Consider the following 23,691-nt stretch of genomic DNA (forward strand, 5'->3'; position numbering starts at 1 on the left):
TGAGCTTGGGTGTCATATGTTCGTGGAACTCCTACTCTTATTGAAATAAAACAATATCAACCTTCAATCCTTAGCAATGTATGGCATTCTTAGGATAATTATATGGATTTGTCTACTCAGGGCTTGGTAGCTCAACATCCTTTTGGGTCCCTCTCTTGATTTATCAATTATATGTGTGGCAGATGTCCCATTGCACTCCTAATATATTTTCCTCCTCTCCTCCTCTTTCCCTTCTCATTTCTTTCCCCTTATTGATGTGTTCTATTTACCAAGCGATACACGCTCTATCATATATGACTTTACTGCGCCATATGATGATCTTTCTTCTGTTCCATCTTCCTTGGGATTATAATTACTACTTGATGAATTTGAAATGCCTGTTATCTGTCATGATATTTACATGATCATATGTACATGATAACTTTCTATCATTTTCATCCTAGCTCAAATATTGCTTGTCAAGTAACCCATTTTAACTTTTTAACTCCTTACTTGTATGCATCAATTTCTTATTTTTATGTATTACTGGTGTTTCGAAACTGTATTTCTTTTTATCCAAATACAATAAATATTTGAACACAAAATCCTTTAAATCACCCCTAAAGCAGGCCTTTCAGTCCTGAAGTCAGAGTGCTAGGTTATAAGTGTGAGGGTGCCCTGCATGAGCAGAGCACCCATTACAAACCCCGGAGTCGATTCTCCAGGCTTTATAAGTGCAGTCAGACATTTTGATGCATATAATGGCCATGTCTCATTACGTGATGGCTAACAATATAGTGGCTGTGCCAAACCTGTGCATGTTTGGTATCAAACATATTCGAATCATACCCCAACACCGTTACCGGTGTTGGAGATATGATTCCATGCACTCAGTGCTTCTGGTAACAGCCTTCCAGGGTCTGCCTGCTACTGAGCTCGAGCTGGGGAAGGTACAACAATAGGTTCCTGTTACAGGGAAGTGTGACCAGCTCCCAGACAGGACTTAGTGTATTGGGCAGCTGTGGGGGTGCTTGCCAGTGCCACCAGACTTCTTTGAAGGGCACATTTGGTGCCCTCCTTGCATACTCCAGTTTGAGCCATTTCATGGAGCTCTTTGCTCCCCCTCTGGCACAAAACTGGACAAAGGACATGGGAGTATCCTCCCCTCTGTCCAGCCCCTCCTCTGGTAGGGACACTTGAACCGTCCCAACCCTCGCCCTAGGGTAGTTAAGGGCTTACCTGTGGGTGGCTCTTTAGATTTGTTGTGGGACAGATTCAAACTCTAAACCACTTCAATGTCAACCATCTGGGCACCCTGGATGTCGCTGGACTTCGCCTGGAACTGAGACTGCACCAAGTAAGATTCCTGCTGCTCCTTGTCTCACGGTTCGGCAAGTCTACTTTGTCGTCTGTGCCTTTGCTTCATCTAGGTCCCTCTCCAGGCCTCTCTGTGGAAATAACATCAATTGAAAGGGTCAGGGATCCCTTCCTAGACTCGTATGGAAGTCAAGGCCCTTTACCCTGCTGTAGGCACCATGGAGATGGATCCGGAACTGTCTCCGCTTTTAATAGCTGGTCAACCACATATGCCTGCTCCGTATAGTAGTACACCTACTAGTTCATCCCATGCTCATTTATTAGAACTTTCTGCTGAAAGGATATCAGGAGTATCAATCGATAAGGGGGTAGAGAACATTATGAACTCATTTGAGAATGTGCGGATGGGGGGGTACCTTGAATATTTTTAATGCATTAGAGAGAATTCTCTCCGCAATTTTATCTTTGCTAGAAAAAAGCACAGTAAATACTGATCATATATTGGAAGTCCTCTCGCCCATACTAATAGGGGTCCAAGAACTTACTCAGGTCAAGCAAGCCATAAAGAATTTGGAAAAGGTTCTTGAAGTACCCAGTCATTTATGTCAAATATGTAACAGGATGCCAAAAGTTATACTAAATTTGTGGACTGGGAAACGAAATAAATGAATGAGGGATCTAAAAGTGTCTCGCTTAGAGGTAGTACAATTGTAAGTTTACCCTAAGTTAAACTCCATGAGAGTGCACAGCTTACCAGCCAAGGGGAAACATTTAATTTAAACATAGCCCCACTAACTCCCCCTTTATGAGTCTACTCTATTTTTAAAAAAAGTAACCCAACCCTACAGTTAATTGAAGAATTAGCAAATACCTCAGATAGTGTACCCTTAGGGGAGGCCCCAGTATTGAGTGAAGGTAACATCAGAATTGGTCGAAGGGGTAAGAAGAAGACCAGGATTCGAGGTATTCCTAAACGAAAACAGAAAAAATTGTGGTTCCTTTCAGTAAGTGAGGAAGTAAATAGTACAAAATCTCCTCCAAGTAGAAAGGACACAGGGACTTTGCGGCAACTCGTATTGAATACGGGTCAAAAGATTGGGCAAGAAAATGATATAATCAGTCGATCTGTTCGAACCTGGTGCTGCCTGACCCACAGTGTCGACGGGGCCAGGAAGAAAGTTGTATAAACCATGAGATAAGTAGAGACCCCATATCAGGAAATTTAATGGAACATTTATGTGAGCCTGCAGTAGGTCAATATGTAGGCACAGGAGGTGCCGTACTCCATCCCTGTGGGCGGGATACTTTTCCAGCAAGGTTTGATTACAGCCAGGGGACAGTTGGGGTGGGAAACTTGTTCACAGTTTTTATGGAGGCAAGTTAGAGAGAGACTCAGTCTCAGGGCAGTCCGGTATTAGGCCAATAAGGAATACAGGGCCAAGACTCGGGCAGGTGAGCAGGACCTTGTTTTTGAGCTTTCTGTTTGAAACTGAACCAATGTTATTGAATAGAAGTGCACTCCTACACATTTTAACAGAAATAAAGGATTTGGGATTCATAACAAGTAAAGATAATGAGACGGTCTACTTAGACTGTAGGAGCACTCCCCCCAAGTACTAGAGTTACATTCTCATCAGGTGTAGTGTCGGCACTGCTTATAGCTAATGCAGACTGCTTTAGGAAAAGAGGTATAGATGTGATCCCTAGTGTATCCCCTTGCCGAGTTCCATCAGAAAGCTTAGGAACGATTCATCAGATGCAAGGGTATGGGTTCTATAATAATAGGGGTGTAAATATCCCCATAAACCTTTAAGATATCGAAATAACAGTAGGGAGAAACCTAGGAAATAGAGAAATTAACATTTTAGCACCTGAAGCCCGAAGGCCCACTAGTCCCAATGTGGAGGATAAGGTAGCAAAGTGGAGTTGGGTTGCAGGTACCCTGAATGGGTAAAAAATATCTACCATTAAGCCCAAAGTGCGGGGGTAGCCAAATGGGAAATATCCTATCCTGGAATGTGGCTGGGGTAGGAAAAATGAGTTGTAAGCTTGTCATTATTAGAATTAGATCCCAAGATAATTTGCCTCCAGGAAACGTGGATGGGGGAGGAGTTTGAGTTTGAGAATTTTTATGTGTACTGTTATACAGCAAAAAAATCTGTAAAGGGGCATGCGAGTGGAGGTTTAGCTATTTTACTTAGCTGTGACATAAGATGGGATTCTGTGCTCTATAAGCATCCCTCAAAATGCTGTATCAGAGTAAAGTTGAAAATAGTTGAAGATAACCTGGGGCAAGCAATTTTTCTTTTACTGGTAAACGTGTATAATCAAAAAAACAAAATGGAGGAGTACTACCCGATGAGGGTATGTGAAGGCTCTTGTCTGAACTCAGGAAGAATTGTTCCTTTGTTAGGAAACCCCTCACTCACCACCTAGTGGTGACTTGCTTCATCATCGGGGCCCACCCAAGTGGCCTAGCGTCAAAACAAGGAAGTGGGTGGTATGTGCCCCCTAAAAGACACACCCAGACCTAAATCCTTGGACAGCCAGAAGAAAAATCAGCTTCTGGGACGCACACCTAAAATAGAGGGTGCTTTAAAACAATGCTGTAGCTCAACTCGAGCTGCATCAAGCAGGAGGGGGGCGCTATGCCGGTAACAACATAGTAGTTGTCAGGGCGAGATCAGGCGGTTCACCTACTTCCCCGTGCTCCCTACCGAGCAGCGAGCACGGGGAAGTAGCTGTCCAAGGATTTAGGTCTGGGTGTGTCTTTTAGGGGGCACATACCACCCACTTCCTTGTTTTGGTCCTGAGGAATACCGGGGATTTTCCCCTTATGGTAGAAACATGTCGACCAACACATAAAACAGAGATTAGTGGGCCGTAACTTCCCCACTACTATCTCAACCTTATCTTTTAATTTTGTCCAGTATCTTTTTTATTAAAACTCTATACAAAAGAATACCAGGACAATTTTTAACACTCACATTCTTTTTTGTATGCACCCCACACTTCACTACCAGCTCCACTGCAGTTGCAGGTGTTGAAGCACACCCAAGTGACGCTAGGCCACTTGGGTGGGCCCCGATGATGAAGCAAGTCACCACTAGGTGGTGAGTGAGGGGTTTCCTAACAAAGGAACAATTCTTCCTGAGTTCAGACAAGAGCCTTCACATACCCTCATCGGGTAGTACTCCTCCATTTTGTTTTTTTGATCCTTGACCAGGGAATCAGGAGTATTTCCCGTCCGACGTTCACGGACACAACTCCTTACTCTCCTACTTGTTTTCCAAAACGTGTATAATCTCCAGGGAGAGCGTCCAACGTATTGGTCGACTCTATCTGTACTTTTGTGCAAGTGTTAAGTAACAATGAAGAATGCTCACGTATAATGATGGTGGGTGATTTTAACACCAAATTATCCAATAGTGCAGTTATGTCTTTTTCTAACCCTGAACTGGAAGAGGTATGGGCTATCCCAGATTCTGTACTGCCAGTACATCTAAGGTCAGATAAACGAGGCTTGTTACTTTTGCAAAATTTTAGAAGCTTAGACCTTGTAACGTTAAACTGTAGATTCCCGAGGGACTGCCCGCAGCGTATATCTTCCGGGGGGCACATGGTTACTCCTTAATTGATTATATGGCAGTCTCTCTTCAACTATTTAATGTATGTATGCAATTTAAGGTATCTGCCACAAAAATGAGCGACCATAATATTTTAGCTGTAAAAATGGACATAGAAATTGAAACGCCTGAACTTTGGAATCGGAGGGATGAAAAGGTCTCTTGTAGTCGTAATAATGGGCGTACTTTCTGGTCAAATAATTTGCTTCCAAATTTTAAGAGGGTCTTTGAAAATACCGCCTTTATTTCCAGCCAAGAAACATCGGTTCAGAGGTTCAAGAGAGTCTTGGCTGCAATTAGAACTTTTGGAAGAAAGAAGCAAGTTATTAGTTCTACTCCATTAGTAATAATACCATGGGAAATTAAAAAACTGAATCGGGAAATTAACGGTTTAATTAGAGACCAATTTAGGGTGCCCACGACACAAAGGAAGAGATAAATAAGTAGACTGAAACAGGAACGGAAAAGGAAAATAACATCGGATTGTAGGAGGGCTGAAGACGAAAAATGGGTTAGACTTCGAGAGGTGGCTCTTTCCAGGGATACTAGGAAGTATTGGGCACTGATAGCAAAGTTCTGTGATGGGAGAGCAAAGTCAAAACCTATTTTAATCCCAGAAGCAGAATGGTCCATGTACATTTCCCAGCTCCATGCTTTAAATCTCGCAGTTGTACAGAACCAAGAGGTTAGCATCACTCCAACTACAGGGAGTGACTATGGTGCACCATCATGCATGGAGATTGAGGGTTACATTAAAGGGGCAAGATATTTCAGCGCAATGGACCCAGATGATGTACCAGTAGCCATAATAAAACAGGATTGTGAAGAGTGGGCAATATTTTTGCCTCGGTTGTTCGTCCATTGTTATACCCATGGTGATCTTCCAAAATCCTGGAAGGAAAGTATACTAGTTCCGCTATATGAAAAGGGTCCAAACAATCCCCATCCAGTTTTAGACTGATTTCGCTCCTGGATGCAACCGGGAAATTGTTTGCAAAGAGTATTCTCACTCGTCTTCAAGAGTGGGCATTTGGAAATAATTGTATCCCTTTTGAACAAACAGGATTTCGTAATAATAGTGGCACACTGGATAATATCACCATTTTGCAAACTTAACTCGGAAAAATATCCAGAAAGTCGGGGTGTGCCGTTATACTCTGCTTTTATAGATTTCTCCACAGCATTCAACAGGGTAGATTGGGAGAAGCTGTGGAGGAAATTGGTCACTATGGGGGTTCCAGGGAATCTTTTACGATTAATAATTGCTCTCCACTCTTCCACCTGGACTCCGGTATTATTGGGGGGAACACAAGGTCTTTCGAGGAAAATAGTAACCAACAATGGGTTGGAGCAGGAGTGCCTTTTGGCCTCTTTTACTTTTTTCCATCTACATTAATGATTTGTCAAGAAGAGTGGGGCTTAGTAAAGGGGATCCCCTAAATTAGGAAACTTAGAGCTGAGCGGTCTGCTATATGCAGATGATGCCATAATAACGGATTTAATCCCAATTGGACTGCAAAGTCTACTTGCTGCGCTAATTACGTACACGGAAGAGTATTATTCAAAAATAAATATTTTAAAAAGCAAAGTCATGATTTTGAGTTACCAAGGATGTAAGGTCAGAAAAAAATTGAATTGGCTCTTGGGAAAGGAGAAATTAGAAGTAGTAAAATGTTATCCATATTTAGGAAAAATATTTACAAATAGGTGCTCAGCAACTAGATAAATGGACCATTGCAAAGGCAAAGCAATTTCACAAGCCTTCGCAATTAATCGTCTGTACATACACTGTGGGAAAAGACATTTCTCACACATTATTTTGGTCTATAAATTAAAGATCCCACCAATCCTGAGCTACGCCAGTGAAACAATAGATGCACAATAGTGGACCAAATTCGAGAAAGTGGAAGGACAAATCTGGCGCCAAATATGTAATTGAATCGCGTGGCACCAATTGCAGCGCTTAGGCTCGAATTTGGTCTTCTTTCCACACATGTGCTATCAATAGCCGCGTGCTTAAGATGGTGTAATGCACTGTTAAATAGCTCTGAGAATCTGCTACGGGTAGCACTGTACAGAGAAATATTTGTAAATATGAAGGAAAAAAGTGCTACTTTTAGGAATAATTTAAAAGCGTTATCAATGTTTGGTTTAGATAAGGATGGGGTGGTGATTCTTTGCAAAAGGGCTTTGAAAACTATAACTAGGAAAACAATCTACGGGGTTTCTCGTGAAAGAGATATTAAAGTGTGTTCAGAGAATAGAAACATTGATTGTATTGTGGGGAGCAGTATTGTCAAAAATCCCCAACCTTATGTTTTATGCAATCTTAAACATGGAGTGCGCAGGGTGATTTTGCTACTGCGATTGAATTTACTCCCCCTAATAATTATAAGAGGAACTTGGGAGGGTATTCCTAGACAAGAAAGGTATTGTCATTTATGTAATTCCTGTATACAAGACTTGAATCATGTTTTATTCGGTTGTCCCGCATTACAATCAATACGTCGTAGATATCTAAGGAATTGTTTTTCAAAGTATAATATCGCCACAGCAGAAGAGGCCCAAAATTGTCTGCTGTCCCCCCCCCCCCTTCTGAACTCATGTGTCTTAAAATGTTTAGTTTTTTTCAACAATTTTTAAATATATATTAATATCGTAAAGATTTTCTCAATATATATGTACTGAGCACTTGCACTTTTTTTGACCTTCCGTTATTTATGGCCGATTTATTATGTTTACAATTAAGCATGTGCACTTTAACAAACTTTTTCTGCTGCTAGTTACTCATCTCTAGGATCCCAAGCACTTTACTAAATTTGTTCTGCTGCTAAACTATCGTGTATGTCACAATTTTTGCACTTTTTCGACCCTTTGGTCTTTTAAGCGCGATTTACTAGGTTTGAAATCAAGCATGGGCACTATTATAAACTTTTTCCTCTTCTAGTTACCTATCCTCTAGGATCTCAAGCACCTTTCTAAATTCTTGTTTTGCTGCTAAATTATTGTGTACTTCATGCTAAAAATGGCGTGTTTATGTTATTGAACTACTTTGTACTATTATTATGCTGCTGGTTAAACAGTACAGTTTGGTGAATAGATAAATTATCTTTTATTAGATGGTTATTTCGTCCTTTATCTAGTACTGTATAGCAAATTTTAAATCTTTGCACTTTACAATACGTTTTAATTCTTAATGTTTTATGATAGTATTAGATTATAAGTTTGTATAAATCAGAAAGAATCCATGTATGACAATCTGATTACTCAAGGTTCACAACTTCTTGCACTGGAAAACCTCAAGAACGGCTGCTACTGATTTGTTCATCCGTGTTTTTAGATGAAATGACAAGATTAATTTAGATTGGTAATTTTTGTGGAATGTAATGTGTTTTTAAGATGTATTTTTATGTGGAATTCTTCGGAATTCCAAATCATAATGAATAAAAATTGAATTGAATTCACTACCGTGACTACAATGCATCGCTCCAAAAGGGCGGGCCATTGGAGGGCTTTATATTGACTGCAGGTGGAACAAATCGGATAATACTTGATGAACAATGCAGCAGGCTCCCTTGAACAAGGCACATCACCTAAACGTGTAGGGAAAGCGCAGTTGGTTCGTGCTTCTAAGATAATTAAAGTATTTGCCAGTCTTCGAGTGCAGCTTACGCTTCCTGGGGCATCGTGGGAAGGTGTTTGGAACATCTATCTATCTATCTATCTATACACACACACACACACACACACACACACACACACACACACACACACATACATACATTACAAATAACTTTGTTTTTTGCATAAGCAGACTAGCAACGGAGGCGATGGGTAGGTTAGTGAGGAATCCACAGGTAGATACTGTATCAACCAGAAAAAGTGTTGCCAAAGGTAAGTAGCTTGTTCTTCTGATGGATGCATCTAGCTGTGAATTCCTCAACTTTTGATTAGAATCCCCTAGCAGTCTGACACTCAGAGGTGGGTGCCTGTCTGCCCATACCAAAAAATCCTGCAAAACAGAACGGGCAAAGCGACCATCCCTACTTACTTCAGAATCTAAGCAGTAATGCTTCGCAAAACGGTGTAGGGAGGCCCAAGTTGCCGCTTTCCAGATGTCAACTACAGGGACACCTCTAGCTAAAGCAGAAGTAGAAGAGTTTGCTCTAGTATAGTGAGCTTGAATACCTTCAGGTGGCTTGTTAGCCATGGCGTAGCAAATCTTGATGCACATGATGATCCATCTGGACAGTGTCCTCTTATGCACTGCTTTTTCCTTCATCGTGCCTACACAGCCAACAAACAGCTGATCATCCAGCTGGAGCTCACGAGTTCTGTCCACATAAAAGCACACCGCTCTTTTAGGGTCCAAAACAGTGAAGGCTTTCCTCTTCCTTAGATGGATGTGGGGGAGGACATAAAGTGGGATGGGTGATGGACTGGCCCAAGAGGAAGAGAGTAACCACCTTTGGCAGGAAAGTAGCCATGGTTTTCAATACCAACTTGTCTGCATAGAAAGCCGGGAAGATTTTTTTCCACACTTAATGCCTGCAATTCACAGACCACTCTAGCCAATGTTCTAGCGATTAGAAAAATCGTTTTGAAATTAAGTATACTTAAAGGACAACTATGTAGGGGCTCAAATAGAGTACACAAAGATAGGTTACACCAAATTAAGATCCCTATGATGGAAACTTGTTATTAAGTCCCTTAACACTGTAGTGGACTTAAAAAGGGAAAGTTGGTCAGGTAAACATAGGAATGCTGAAAGGGCAGACAAATATACCTTAACTTTTGCAACCACACAACCTTGCTGCACTAGGGAAAGCGCAAAACGTAAAATGTCAGGTAAATGGGATTTTAAAATGTCAATTACATTTTCTTCACACCACTTTACAAGCTTTGCCCATCTGCCAGCATAAACCGACTTGGTTGAGTGTCTTCTGGCTGATAGTCTAAGTTCCACCACCTCAGGAGGAAGAGAAAAATTATTCCTGTGGCCCTATTCAATCTCCGGACATGTAGGTGCAGGCTCTGGGGTGGGGGTGTAGAACCTGCCACTGCGAGAGGATGTCTGCCTTGTGAGGGAGATAGAGTAGAGGGCACAGAGAGAGGTTAAAAAGGTCTGTGTACCACATCTGTCGCAGCTAATCATGAGCTGCTCACATGATTTGGGCCCGGTCTTAGTGAATTTTCCTCAGACCCCGAGGAATCAAGAGTTTGGGGGAGGGGGAATGCTGAAAACAGCTAGGCACCCTAGTCGAAATGCGTCCCCCAGAGCTCCCTGCAACGGATATTGAAGGCTGAAGAACGATAGGCAGTTCACGTTCTCTTAAGTGTCAAATAGACCTATCTGAGGGCCCCCCATAGCCAGAAAATGTGTTAGATCACTTCCGGATGGAGACGCCACTCATGATTGGCTGAAAAATGCAGACTGGGACTGCCCGCACGCATGTTCAGAACTCCAGCCAAGTGATTTGCAATGATGAGAATCTGGTGCTCCCGAGCCCAGGACCAGAGACATAGAGCCTCTTTGCAAAGAAGAACAAATCCTACTCCTCCCTGTTTATGTACAGACTTGAACTGACTGACCACGAATGGAAGGGATGAAAGCCAGATACTCCTGCACCTGTCCAGGAGACATAGGCTACGGCAGGCCCAGTGGGAGAACTGGATCCAGGACTGACTCCGGATCAAGATGTCCAGGTGGAGTCAAGACCCTTGGACTCTAGGGCGACACAAGCACCAGCCTGAGACTGAGATGGAGACCCCTCACCTCTGCTTTCATGAGTCTTCATACTCTAGGACTCCAACCTCGGTGAGTCATCCCTCGAAGAACGATGTCGGTAACCATGACGCTGCTTCTTCTTGTGCTTCCTTTTAGATTACTTTGAAGAGTGGAGAGACTGCTACACCAATCGGGGACTGGACTTCCGATGTTCTCTCCTTCTTTCTTTCCTTGCCCATAAAAAGCTTCACCTCCTTGGGGTTTACTTTCTGGCAAGAAGAGCAGGCGTTGAGTCATGGTCCGAGCTCAAACACCAAAGCCAGCTGTTGTGAGGATCTGTGTTCGACATTTGACCTTCACATTCCCTGCAAGGCATAAATCCAGACTTCCTTGGAGGCGACATTCTCTCCATGCAACAACGATGCAATATCCTGGAAAAGATGTCAGGAGAGTCCTATACTATGGAGAGCCTAGGAAAAAATGTTACACCTCGAAGGTGTGGAAAATAGGGAACTGACGTCAGTACGCCAATGAGGGTTTCTAATGGCTCCAATGACGTCACGCAGAGTCCTGCTCGGAGCTGTGGTATTATGATTCCCTCGATGTTTAGAGCTGTAAATACATTTTTCAGTGGAAAGCTGGCGCATTGGGATATTCAAAAGATAAGAAATCCACAGGTTGTTCTATCCATTAGAACCCTTTTTCCATGAACACGAAGATTTTTTTTTTTTTGATTTTTTTTTTAAAACCTTTATTTATACAGAAAGGATATACAGGTCGAGGCCTACAACCAAGCTGGCCGGCCACAATACGAAAAGCTGACGACAAATCCAGAGAGAACAGTACAGAATCAATCATAAAGGAGCATGAGCAACACAATCTTAAAAAGGGGAAGGAGAAAAGCAGATCTAGACGGCCAGCAATCAGGAGCAAAGAAGGTTAATTTTATAATATAGGGAAAAGGGGTATGACAGGCTTAGTGGCAACATAGAAGAATCCGGAGTCCCCAGATAAACCATTGGCAACAAAGCGGGGAAAGGGCCATAATACAGGAGTATGAGTACTGTATACATCGGTACGAAAACAGGTGCGGTAAATACAAACAATATGCAGTTATTAACAACATCGCCCGCCCACCACTCAGAAGCACATCGGAACCAGGACAGAGGGGCCGGAGGAGCGACTTCACCAATCCTAGCCCATCATAGCAACCTTGGAGGAGAAAAAAAGGGGGGGGGAGGGAAGGGGGGGGAAAGGGTAAGAAGAAAGGGAAAGAAAAACACAGTCGAAAGAAGGAGTGCCGCGCAGAAAAATCACGCCCCGAAAGGCAGGACAGACGCAGAACTCCAATAAAGATACACAAAAGGGCCATAGAACTGAGGAAAAAGAAACATCATAGAAAACCCATCCCACCCATCCCACCCTGCACCCCTGCAGAAGGCTACGGCCTACCCTCCAAACAGCGTGCCTGTCGCCCTAAACCTGAACCCGAAATGCAGTAGAGAAAGAGAGAAAAAGAGTAAGGAGACAAAAAAGAAGAAAAGAAAAAACAAAGTAATGAATGGGGGGAGGAGCAAAAGGGCATAAACAAATACGGTCGGCCACAGCCCTCCGCCCAACCATAATCGTATTACGTGGGAACCAGAACGTCACGATCTCGAGCGCCATAAAAACTGACAGGAGGGTCTCCCACAGCGCCATGAATATAGACAACTGCGCCATGAATCCGTACACCAATAAACCACCGGGAGTCGTGCGTCTCACCCCAATCCTTTCTTAACCACAATTCCCACCCACCACATGACAAATTGAAGTGAGCAACACGATGCGAGGCAAGCACACAATTGAAAGAAAGTACGATCAAGACGGAGACCAGGGAGGGCAGTCGATCTACAAGTGAACAAAAGTTCAGATAGGTAGTTCAAATGTCTCAGCAATAGCAACACAAACAGCAAAATATAGGAGTTCAGTCTCGTAGGTCGGAAAAGCGGTGGTGTACTTGCAAAGGAAAGAGACAACCTCGTCAAGGCAGCAACAGGAAGCAGTCCACCATATTTCTCAGGCATCCGAGGAGGAACGGGCCTCCGCTCTATATCCAGGTCCCCTAACTCCAACCATAGAAGAGCAGGAAGTTCCAAAGCCACCGGCCCACAATCCCGTCGACGAACAGCGGCAGCAACCCTCATGGCGACCGAGGGGGGCGAGGCAGCGGCATCACCGGGACAAGAAGGGGCCATGAAGAAGCGTCCACCCAAGATGGCGGCGGATCGCAACGAGTCTCCAGGGGCATCGGGGGCCAAGGACGCGTGCCAGGATCGCAAGGCACCAAGAACATCTCCAATAGTAAATTTTCGTGCACACGTCCAAGCCCCCGTGCAATCCAGCGACCTGAGTCCGCCATCACGAGGAGATCTACAGCCCAGATCGTCGGCAGCCATTTTGTAAAGTAAGCCTCCTCACCGCCCTCCGCAACTCTCGGGACAGTACACAAATGCAGGACTTTACAGATGTCCCGGGGGTCCCAGCAATAGCGGCCTTGGCACAAAGAGGAGTACCGCCCAACGCGGGGGCCCGCCCGTACCACCACCGGCGCCTCCCACGAGCAGAGCCGGAGCGCGTGGGTCCAGGGCCACCGGACGGAGCAGCGGCGGGGGGTCCCCTTCACGCAATCAGTCCCCGGAGCACCGCGCCCCGCACAGCCCCACAGCCACCAAGGCAGGCCCGGATCAGGGTAACCGGGATGTTCGCACAATGGCTCTCACCAGCGGTTCACTCTCTCGGCCGGGGCCTGTGGTCACAGCAACGCCTGGCCGGATCTCATAGGCGAGGCCCCGGCCCCAGCCCCAGCCCCACGGAGGCCCCGGTCCCCTCGGAGGGGCACAACTTCGGATTCACAGCTCGCCGGATCTTCCAGGTCAGACGGTAAGTGAGAGCGAAATGTTGCGATCATATTTCCTCGAAAACGTGTCGTCTCTGGGCAGGATATGCATCAGGATATGCGAGTCAGGCCGGAGGGCTGACGGAGCCGAGCTAAAAGGCGACCATCGCGCTCGCGAGCTTGGCTCCTCCCCGAACACGAAGATTTTTAATTTTTTTTTAATTAATTTATAACGTTTTATATAGCGCAAACTTGATCCCAAAGGATATCAGAGCGCTTTACAATTTGAGGCGATTAAATAACTTCCCACCCTATTCCCCTATAAACCCACATCCCACTATGGAACTAAAACGGCAAAATTAGAACAAAAAAAAGTAATAACTACAAAAAAATTTACAAAGATAATAAAAACAAAAACCAATCTTATACCAAAAATACATGCATCACACACATACACAATAAATACAAACATAATTTCTAGGTTAGGGTGTGTCATCTGCTGCAGAACTGTTTCAAGAAGTCATTCAACGTATCATACTTCCTGTCTTGTATGCGTTCAATTACAGCAATGACGTATTGGTTTTTCCTTTATTTTGTTTCTTGCATATTTTTTACTAAAGCACAATCTTGACCGATACAGGCTACACAGCTCCTTACCAAAAGGGAGAATCTTGTAAAATAAGTGAAACCTGGAGGCAGGAAGTACAAAGAACTGAATTACGAAGTCTGAATACTATTTGGACATCAAACAATTACTAATAGCTATGCCATCAAGAGTAATCTTAGAAAGTAAGGATTTATTAGAAATATACATAATTAGACACCCAGTACAGTTCAGAAAGGAGGCACATGAAAACAGTGTACTATTGCATTACCAGTTAGCGTCTGAAAGCTGTATAGTTTAGTAAAAGGCATGCTTGGAACAGCTGCTTCAATTACTGACGCTCTGGACTGCATAGGTATATTTGCGTTTGTGCCCCAGCCGCTTCGCATCATCAGCAGCATCATTCTGGGAACACTGTATGAATTACATTATAGTTCCACTATCGGATCTTTTTCGCCATTTTAGAGAGAATGGGAAGGCTCAAGGTAGTGCGACAAATACCTCAATACTAGAGATACCCAAGGAGGGAATGGAGTCTTTTCCCCCAGCAAAGCTACAAACCAGTATAGCTTATATATACTGACTGCAAGGTGTACTCGAAAATCTTAGCTAATAGACTGTGCTGGTATTGATCTACCGTTTACAGACTTGCTTTTTGAGGAACAAATTCTCAAGTGAGATTATAATATGTTTGCACATTTTTGAAAAGGCAAACATAGTTTCCCCTCCAGTAGTCGTTGTGGCTTTTAACACTGAAAGGGCCTTAGACAAGGTGTCTTGGACATTCTTGGATGTAGCACAGTGGAAGTTCTAGTTTAGCTATGACTTCTCTAGGCATGTGCATGGCGTATACTATTAACCATCAGCCAGAGACTTAATCAATGGAATTGTATTCAAACATTTCCCTTTGCATTAGAGGAGTAGGCAGAGTTGTGTTGCTACTTTGGTTGAACCATTGTTAGAATCTATTAGGGAGGTCTACAGGCCCCAGAGCTTTCAAGCTAGCTGTCGTACAGATGTTTCTCTCATTTTCCCAATGATGGCCTTCTGGTTCATTGATGCACAGTCTCTGCAGGGCTTTGAATCGCGGCACAACCTCAGACACTGCTGGTGAACCTGGTGGGGATCTGTCACAGACATCTGCTTGCATCGGTCCTTACAGGGCTTCAACCCTGTCGTCGTAGGCAGTGACATCCTTTGCACACTGGAAGTTTGTAGAAACATTTGAGAAAGGTGGCCTCTGAGAGTTTTTAGAAAAGCTTCTGGTCTGCGACAGGAGGCGCAAAAAGAAAGGAACTGACCTCAGACCTCGGGAGTAGCACCTATATGGGCTCCACATGCCATTTCCGGAGCTACGTCAGTGCGGAGCCACAAGGCACCACCTTCCTGCATGTAGAAGCATTTCTGAAAAGTTTCCAGATCCCGTTTGCTACCTGGGGAATATTCAGAAAGCGCGGAATCTGCGGCGAGAGGTTTCAATCAGAGCTGCATACTTCCACCCATTAATTGCAACGTGATACTCCATGCTGTTCATCTTCATGGTAAAGTACATACTTCTGCAATCAAATTAGACCACTATAAGCAACTGATTCTGCTTCTCCATTGTGTAAATTGTATTTTATTGTATTTTGTAAATCAATTAACATTTTTGAAATCCAGGAAGATGTGCTAGCGGGGTTAAAACTGGCCACAGAGCACAAATGTAATTTGTTTGTCATTTATTTTGTTCTCATGGGGCCTGCCCTGTTTGTCAGAACTCACAGATCCGGGCCACCTAGCATGTAAGGATTTCTGTCACGCCACCTTCGAGAGACAGTTTGTGTATTGTAACTTTTACTGATGTTGTCATTATATTAACTACAGGTTTTAAACTAGAAAATCCTACCTCCTTTTGGTTACAGAATGTTGGCCGGTATGCTGTTCTGGGCCGCGCCACTTAAAGCCAGCCAGACAATGACGCGTGAAGAGAGGCGCGCCTTCGAGGCTCACTCGAATCTCTGACACGAGGGGGGAGTTCTGTCTATAGGTCCCCCGGCCACACTCTAACCCCACGCTGTCCCCACGCTGTCCTCGGCTGTGGGTTGAGCTCAGACGCTGTTGTTGTGAGCAGCCCTTCCTTACCGCACGTCACGGGAGGTGATGTAATAGGTGGAAACCATGCAGAAAGGAAAGCTGCCCTGGGGCTCCCTAGGGAGGTCCCATTACCTTGTCCAGGGAGTCTCGGGGGAGCAGCCAGGGGCCTGCACATGGACCCATCGAAGCGCAGCGCCATGGCTCAGCTCCCAGCCAGTGGGAATACATCAGTGGGAGAACAAGGCGTGCCAGACCTAATGCATCGGAGACAGGATAGCATGCAACCCTCATGCAATCCCCTTCGATCCCCCCTCACGCAGCTGGGTCCGCTGTGATTGTGCAACACCCCAATCCACTGCTTCTCAGAAGAGCTAATTCTGTTTTGGAAAAGATATGGGTTCTTTGTACATCCTTGTATTCAGTCGGTGACATGGTACAGCTGGTTAGCGCATCTGCAGGCTGCAGAGACGTGTGTGGGTCCTGCAGAACACAGGTTCGACCCTGTCAGACTCGATTCAGCCTTTCATTTATTCAAGATCATAAATACGTGTCATAATCTGTTATATTTATCGTATTGGCTCTGTTATATAGTGCTGCCCACCCCATTGTGGATGTTCGAATCAATAACACCCTACACTGTCGGAGAGTGGGTGGTTGCCAGAGGGTTGCATATTTTGTGATCCTTCTCTAGGAAGTCCATTGGTGTGGTGCATGTCTGACCAGAAGGGCTCTCATCATAAATTGCCTTGTGGCACAGGGCCATTGTTGGAGGAAGAAGTGGGGGGCGGGGGGTGTTTTGTGTGTGTGCATAATAAACAAAGATTGGCAAAGATAATAGGGAAGCCTTTGGGACGGATTGGCTTTGCCAATGCTTTCTTTAGAGCAATCCTGTATAGAGTCCCTGGTGCTGAGCAGCATGGCTAAAGAGAAAACAAGCATTTGCAATGCAATAGGTCTCGTATTCATGTGAGTTTGAGCTATTGGCATTGTAAATTTTACGTTTTGGTTTTTAAAACATAAATAAAAGCTTAAACTTGGGTGAATACGAAACTTATTGCATTATAAATAATTGTTTTAAAGCTGAGCCGGAATGGCGAGTGTTACTTGGCCGGACACGCTCCCTTTCATGAACACTGGAACCCGAGGAAAGCTCGGCTTTCGTCCTGCCGGAGACTCAGAGTACAGGCAGCAGAAAGAGAGTTGTGGAACAACAGGCTTGGCAGGGAGCTGTTCTTTGCCCTCAAGGAAATGCAGCACTCCTTTTGCATAACCTGCCCATAGTTTATCCGGCCAGAGGGGTGAATACCGCTCCGACAACCGGCCCGGGTGCGCTAGCACCTATGTTTGAAAAGAAAAGGAGGTCCCAGTGGCAGTGAAAGCAGAACTGCGTGTGATGGTAGTGTGGACGTCATGGGTAAATAAAGCGCAGAGCCCATGTTGGTAATATGAAAGCGGGTGCCGTGCTGTAAGAGGAGGAATAATATTGGGCAGTCAGCAGGCCACCATTTTTTAAGCTAAAGCACAGCATGCCCGCTGCTTTCAAAACCAGCTGAAGCAACGCATGTTGTTCCTCCAGTAGGAGAAACTCCTTAAAGAAAATAGTGCTTACATACTAAATAACACGTACCATGTAATAACCAAAGTAAAAGGGCCAGTCCTCATGGGAGGTTACAAATGAAGACAGGGCGGTACTAAGGAGGGACTAACAAGCTTATTTACGAATCAGAAGCCAGCATTTACAAAGGACAATGACACAAGCCAATGAAAAATATGGGCGGAGAGTGGGCGAGGCTTGAAGTGAATACTCCAATATTGCATGCCTCGCAGCAGCGCATGCACTGCCCAGACTCAACCTAAAAAGGGGTTATGACGCGACCGCTACAGCTGTGTCATTTTCTGGGTGAGTGCATGCATCACCACATACGCGGTAGCCTACAAAATGACACACAACCCTTTTTTTTTAATCAACTGATCCAATATGGATCGTTAAATAAATTAAAAATATATATTTTTTTTTACTTCAAAAGTAAGTGGGAGAAGGCAACACGGAAAGGGGGGTAGGCACAGAGGATGGGGAGAGACGTACACTAGAAAGAGAGCAGCATGGAACGCAGGGGGGCAGAGAAGCATATGGGCAAGACAGAGCAGAAGTGGAGCTGGAAAGTCGGGGAAGCACAGGGGTGAGAGAGAACAACTTGTGGTCCGAAGAAGAACATGGCGAGAGAGAGCAACACGAGCACTGGTCGAGGAAGAGAAGCACGTAAGGAAGACAGCTGGAAAATATGTGCACTCATGTGAAGTGCTTAAGCAAATGGAACAAACAAGTACCCAAAAAGTGACCAATGGAAAAACACAAGTAAAAGAGCTATGCTAGGGACAGACACAAGGCAAGCCACGGAATAAGAAGCAAGCAAATGGCAATGACAAATAATTCAACCAATGGTAAGCATTGGGTGGGATTTGAGCCACATTTAAGTGTTGGTAAGCTGACAATTGGTAGACTCGACCTAAAAAGGGTAAAATCCAAAAAGGTCCTGTAATTCTTATTGCAACATGTGCAAGGCAGAAATGCTGTAAGACAAGAAACATTATGTAAATTGGGCAATAAAGAGAGATGGTGAAATGAGTAGCAGCCCCTTGCCTTGTCAGAGATAGTCTGCTGCTGTACAAATGCATCCTTTGAGCGAGGAAAGAAGTGTAGAAGCAAACAATGTTGGCAACCTGAGCTGAAGCTACACAATCTTTAATTGGAACAAATTCTACCCACTCTTGCTAGACCGTAGTAGGCCAAACATTTTAAGGATTCTCTCTGTCCCTTCTTGTACTCCTAAGGGCAAACGAGCCCCAGGTTGGGTGAACCTTAGTGGGGTCATGGCTCCAACCATAGACAGACTTTCACCCTTCACATGGAAGGGTGACAAAGAAGTGCTTGGTAAGTTGCAGTCCTAACACCACAAGAATGAATCATCCTGCCCCATGTTATGCTTTTATCCTCCTCTTTCTATGCGAGCCACATACTATTTGTCGACCAGAGACCCTTGCTCTTTCTAGTTCACATGACAAGGCATTTTCCTGCCTTTCTAGAATTTCCTCTCAGATACCTTCAGCTTTCATTATTGGTAAGGAATGACTTTTCAGATAAAAAAAGAGACAGTATGGTGAAAGGAGATGTACCCGGCTTTCATTTGTGTGGCAAGCACAGCAGCATGCCAAGGATACGACGGTTCTCATATTGTTTAACCTTAGCCGAGCTCTACTTTGACCTGTGAGCGTTTAAAAAACAAACCTTTATTTTTATTTCCTTTGCCTGGTCCATTTCCACTCACTCTTCCAGTACCTCTGCTCTCATCTCTAGTCTGAGGCCTGTGATCGAAAGCAATAGTAGACAACAGGTGTCATTACCTCTTCTATGCAAATCTTACCAAGGGAGAGCAGAGCCTTTGCACCACCTTGTTTTTCAAGAACTGTGACCTTGGAGGCCTGTATGAACATTGGAGAAAAATCAACCGCCCCCTCACCCTCTACTACAGGTTGCAGTGTCTGATGCTCGCCTTCCTGAGTCCTTGTCATTTGAATCCCTTCCAGCCAACCTTTACCATTGCAGAGATCAACCAGAACTTGCTTTTATTGGCCTTTGAAGTTGAAGTATGTCAAGCTCAGCCATCTTGGAAAATAACACCAGACCAGAGTTCCTTGAGTTTCTTACTGCTAGGACAGTGCTCTGCACCGCAAATAGCAGAAGGCAAGGTTTTTTTAATCCCTCAAGTGGCTTTGGTGATATTGGTCTGTTTCTCCGTAGTGGACCTATTAAATGAGTTTTTTATTTTATTGAGCTCCACAAAATGGATTTTAAAGATGGGGCACCCCTCGTCTGTCTGTCCACCTTCTACCAACACCATAGCTGAGCACTGTGACAAAGCAGTGGTACAGATGTTGTACTGCAGTTTCATAGTACTGATAGTCTCATTCAGGGCTAATGTCGTACTAGCTATGTCATAACATATATGCAGTAATGTGAACAAACTTTAAATCATAGAACAGTTTCTAGCATTTTGGCTTTTGTCCTGTAAAAGAAAAAAGGCTCAGCGGTCTCCTTTATTCACAGGTAAAATACTTATATTTGAAGAGTGTCTTGGGAAATGTAGCCCTTTTGTCTGATTTAACATCTCTGAAGAAACGTCATTATCCTTATTGCTTTTTTAAGTACAAAAGTCCGCGGGTAGAGAGTGTGAAAGGCAAAAATTAAGTTTAATTTGTCCCAAATCTAATTTCATTTACTGAAAATTAATAAACTGTAATTTTCTCATTGTAACATGCCACGATTGATGATGAGGTTTTTTATCCCTATGATAAATACGTTTATATATGCGGCACAAAACTCTCTTAACCTTTTTTGATAATGCTACTTTTCCACATCCTAATATTGAAATTAGTTGCTTATTTATATATTTTGGCAGAAATATGCATATCCTGCCGATGAGCTCATGCCTTTGAGCTGCCGAGGACGAGTGCGGGGCCTAGAGCCAAGTCGCGGAGACATCGATGATGTCCTCGGCCAGTAAGTATTTCAGATAGCCATATGAGTACTTTCTGAACAATTACCTTTCTATACCTCTCCCATTCACAGTACATTACAGCAAAGAAGGGGCATTCTTCCAGCTCTAGGACTGCAGAGTGCCTGAGGTAAAAGTTGATTTTTTTGTTAGTGTTGTACTCTGCAGTATGCCTACGAATGATGGGTACTGGCAGAGTTATGTATACTATTACTTCTGGAATAGAAGAATGTGGTCCAGTTAAGATTCAAGTTCTTTGGCATGGCCATTTGCACTTCCAAATCTGCAAAAGCTAGTTGCTGCAGATGGAGTTTGAGGAGCGTTGGCAGAGCTGTACTGGATTCCTCTTCTGAAGAGGTGGAGCTATTCAGGCTTGAAGCGAGGTCTGAAAGAAAAGGCACTTGCTGCGAGTGTGACTCAGTGATGAGGAACCTCTGGCAATCCGTTCAGCATCATGAACATAGGACACATCACAGTGAATGGTAATCTTTGTGTTTTTTGATTTTAGGTTTTCCCTTACCCTCATAGACACATTGGATACCTTGGTGGTAAGTTGCCATTCATTTTACAACTCTATACTAGTGTTGTCTTTGAACTTCTGTTTTGTTTCTGAATTTGTCTTCTTGAGTAGCATCCCCATTCTCTCCAATATTCATATCTTGTGCTTCCACCCCACCAACTCACAACCATAAGGAAGTTCTGTTTAGTGTTTCTTTTAGAGTCTTGGTGCATGGTGTTATTGGTTTTTTTTTAACATCATTAACTATTGCTGGTTAATTTCTGTTTCTCTTGCTAACCTACTTTTGTCCAACTTAAGGTCTCTTGCTTCCCATGATGTTTTTCATTTTGTCAGTGTTTTATTTTTTAGATATGCTCTTTTTTTACTCTGTGATGCTCGTGGATTATCTGTTCACCCAATCATTCTATTGTTGGAAACATATATACCCTCAACACTGAGTATCTTGATGTACAATACACCGGGCTATGTCCTCGCCTGCTCTGAATCACCCTGTATGCTTTTTTGGTACCTTTGATGGTGGTCCCTTTGCTTGTACCATCCCCAGGCTTTCTTCTGCTCCATTCAGTTCACTGTTGCATCCATGTTTGTCTCGATACCCCTTTAGATGCAAATGCTGTTCACCTTGCAGTTGCTTTTCTGATCGCATCAGTCATGTGTCTTGTTTATCCGTGATTCCTTACACCTGTTTTGATTTCCATCAGTGCCCTCTGTTCTGATTGTGTTTGAAGTCTATTCTTGACTCTTCTGCTGTGATATAGTTATACCAGGCCCCGTGGCCTGGGTCAAATTTCTATTCCATCCCACATGTCTGCCTTTGATAATCAGCCTCCTTAGTTTCGTTCCTGGTTATCTTTAACCTCCTTGGCTACTGTCTTGCTTTGTAGGTGCTCAATAAATTGGATGAGTTTGAAGAAGCCGTACATAAGGTGATGCTAGATGTGCGGCTTGACAATGACATTGTAGTCTCTGTATTTGAGACCAACATCCGTGTTCTAGGGTAAGCAATGAGCTGGCAAAAGCTTCCTTTTTTACTCGAATTATGATAAGTGTCTGAGTTAATCATAAGCTTGGACTAGCCATATTTTGGGGTATTAATGAACACAGTGATTACATCGAGGAAATTATCCAAGTCTTAAGTTAAAGTATAATGGATCACTGTGCCATGGGTTTAGCAACAATTCTCACAATGAATAATTAAAACTAAGCACACCATTAACTATTTTAATTGTGTGTGTTTTATTATGACTGTCATGCTTAATCTTTTTTTTTTTTTTTAAATCACAAGCCTTTTATTTTTGGTCGTTCACCAAATTTAAAGTTGTCTAAGTCTTCTTTAGGCATTTTTTCACCGAGGCCTCTCCCACCTCCATGCCAGGAATCTTTGTGTGAGAATAAAACATTGACAGCAGGTCCATCAAGCCACAAATGCATTGGTACTTAGTTCATTTGGGTCGAGGGAGAGAAAGCAGAACATGCTTTTGTAAAATGACACAACACATGATCTCACATGTATTTATCACTGATTAGCCAAAAGTTCCTCCAATCTATGGTTATTGATAATTTCTCTTTGCTCCCAAAAACAAATTTTATTCCTATCTTTTTAAAATTTCAACATTGGATTAATGTTCTGTCATCCATTATAGAATGTCTATTTTAACTGGTTAATAAAAGACTTTTCAGGTAAAGACTTATGTCACTACGAACCCGTCGCATGTAATTTGATGCTAAGAATAGAATTTATGAAAGAAAGATGGTATTTATCAAATTTAAACCACCTACACCCCCCACGCACAAAACTGCTTTTGAAGAGAAGAATGGATTTCATTTAGAAAACGTACCTTGGTCCATTGTGAATTTTTTTTTTTTTTTTTAAAGCACCTCTGTTTATAAAGTAACTCCTGCCTTAGTTTTAGAAATTGATAGTGTTTCTTGTGGAGATGTTACCAGTGTCCCTATCTAATCCACAGAGCTCTTCCATGGAGCATTCAACTGTAAGTTTACTGATCTACATGAAAAATCTGACTTTGTTTTAAATGGTATCAATATGACACTGACATTTCCAAGCAAGACATTCCACTTGCATTACTTGTAGTTGCATTGTTGGTTACAGCAATGTAATCTGAATTGTTATTAGTGCAGATGAACTGAAAGCCTTCTTGCGCAGAACAGAAAAGCTAGGATTTTTCATGGTTAAAATAGAGTCCTAGAAATGTCAGGGGCTTGTGCTTGAAGTGTTCATGCTAAAGGTGGAGAAAGAGAGAATACATTATTGATAGGATGGAGGAACTGGAAGTGTTGACCATTAAGATGGTGGGATTAGAAGTTTTTATGAGTAAGGTGAATGAATTTGAATTCAGAGTTAAGGAGTAGGGGCATTCAAATTGGGGAGAAGTTGAGAAGTGGTTGTGTCTTT

The 23,691-nt window shown here is 43.4% G+C and overlaps 1 protein-coding gene across 1 annotated transcript in view; it reads left to right on the forward strand.

The window, feature by feature from the left end:
• LOC144754327 (ER degradation-enhancing alpha-mannosidase-like protein 3) overlaps positions 1-23,691 on the forward strand; it is a 229,802-nt gene that overhangs the window by 38,442 nt on the left and 167,669 nt on the right. The window contains exons 3-5 of the mRNA XM_078642005.1: positions 20,663-20,763; positions 21,267-21,306; positions 22,163-22,275. Of these exons, the coding sequence (XP_078498131.1) occupies positions 20,663-20,763; positions 21,267-21,306; positions 22,163-22,275 (254 nt within the window). The remainder of the gene's footprint in view (positions 1-20,662; positions 20,764-21,266; positions 21,307-22,162; positions 22,276-23,691) is intronic.

The sequence above is a fragment of the Lissotriton helveticus genome, chromosome 5_1 (genome assembly GCF_964261635.1).
Source record: "Lissotriton helveticus chromosome 5_1, aLisHel1.1, whole genome shotgun sequence".
Taxonomy (NCBI): Eukaryota; Metazoa; Chordata; class Amphibia; order Caudata; family Salamandridae; genus Lissotriton; species Lissotriton helveticus.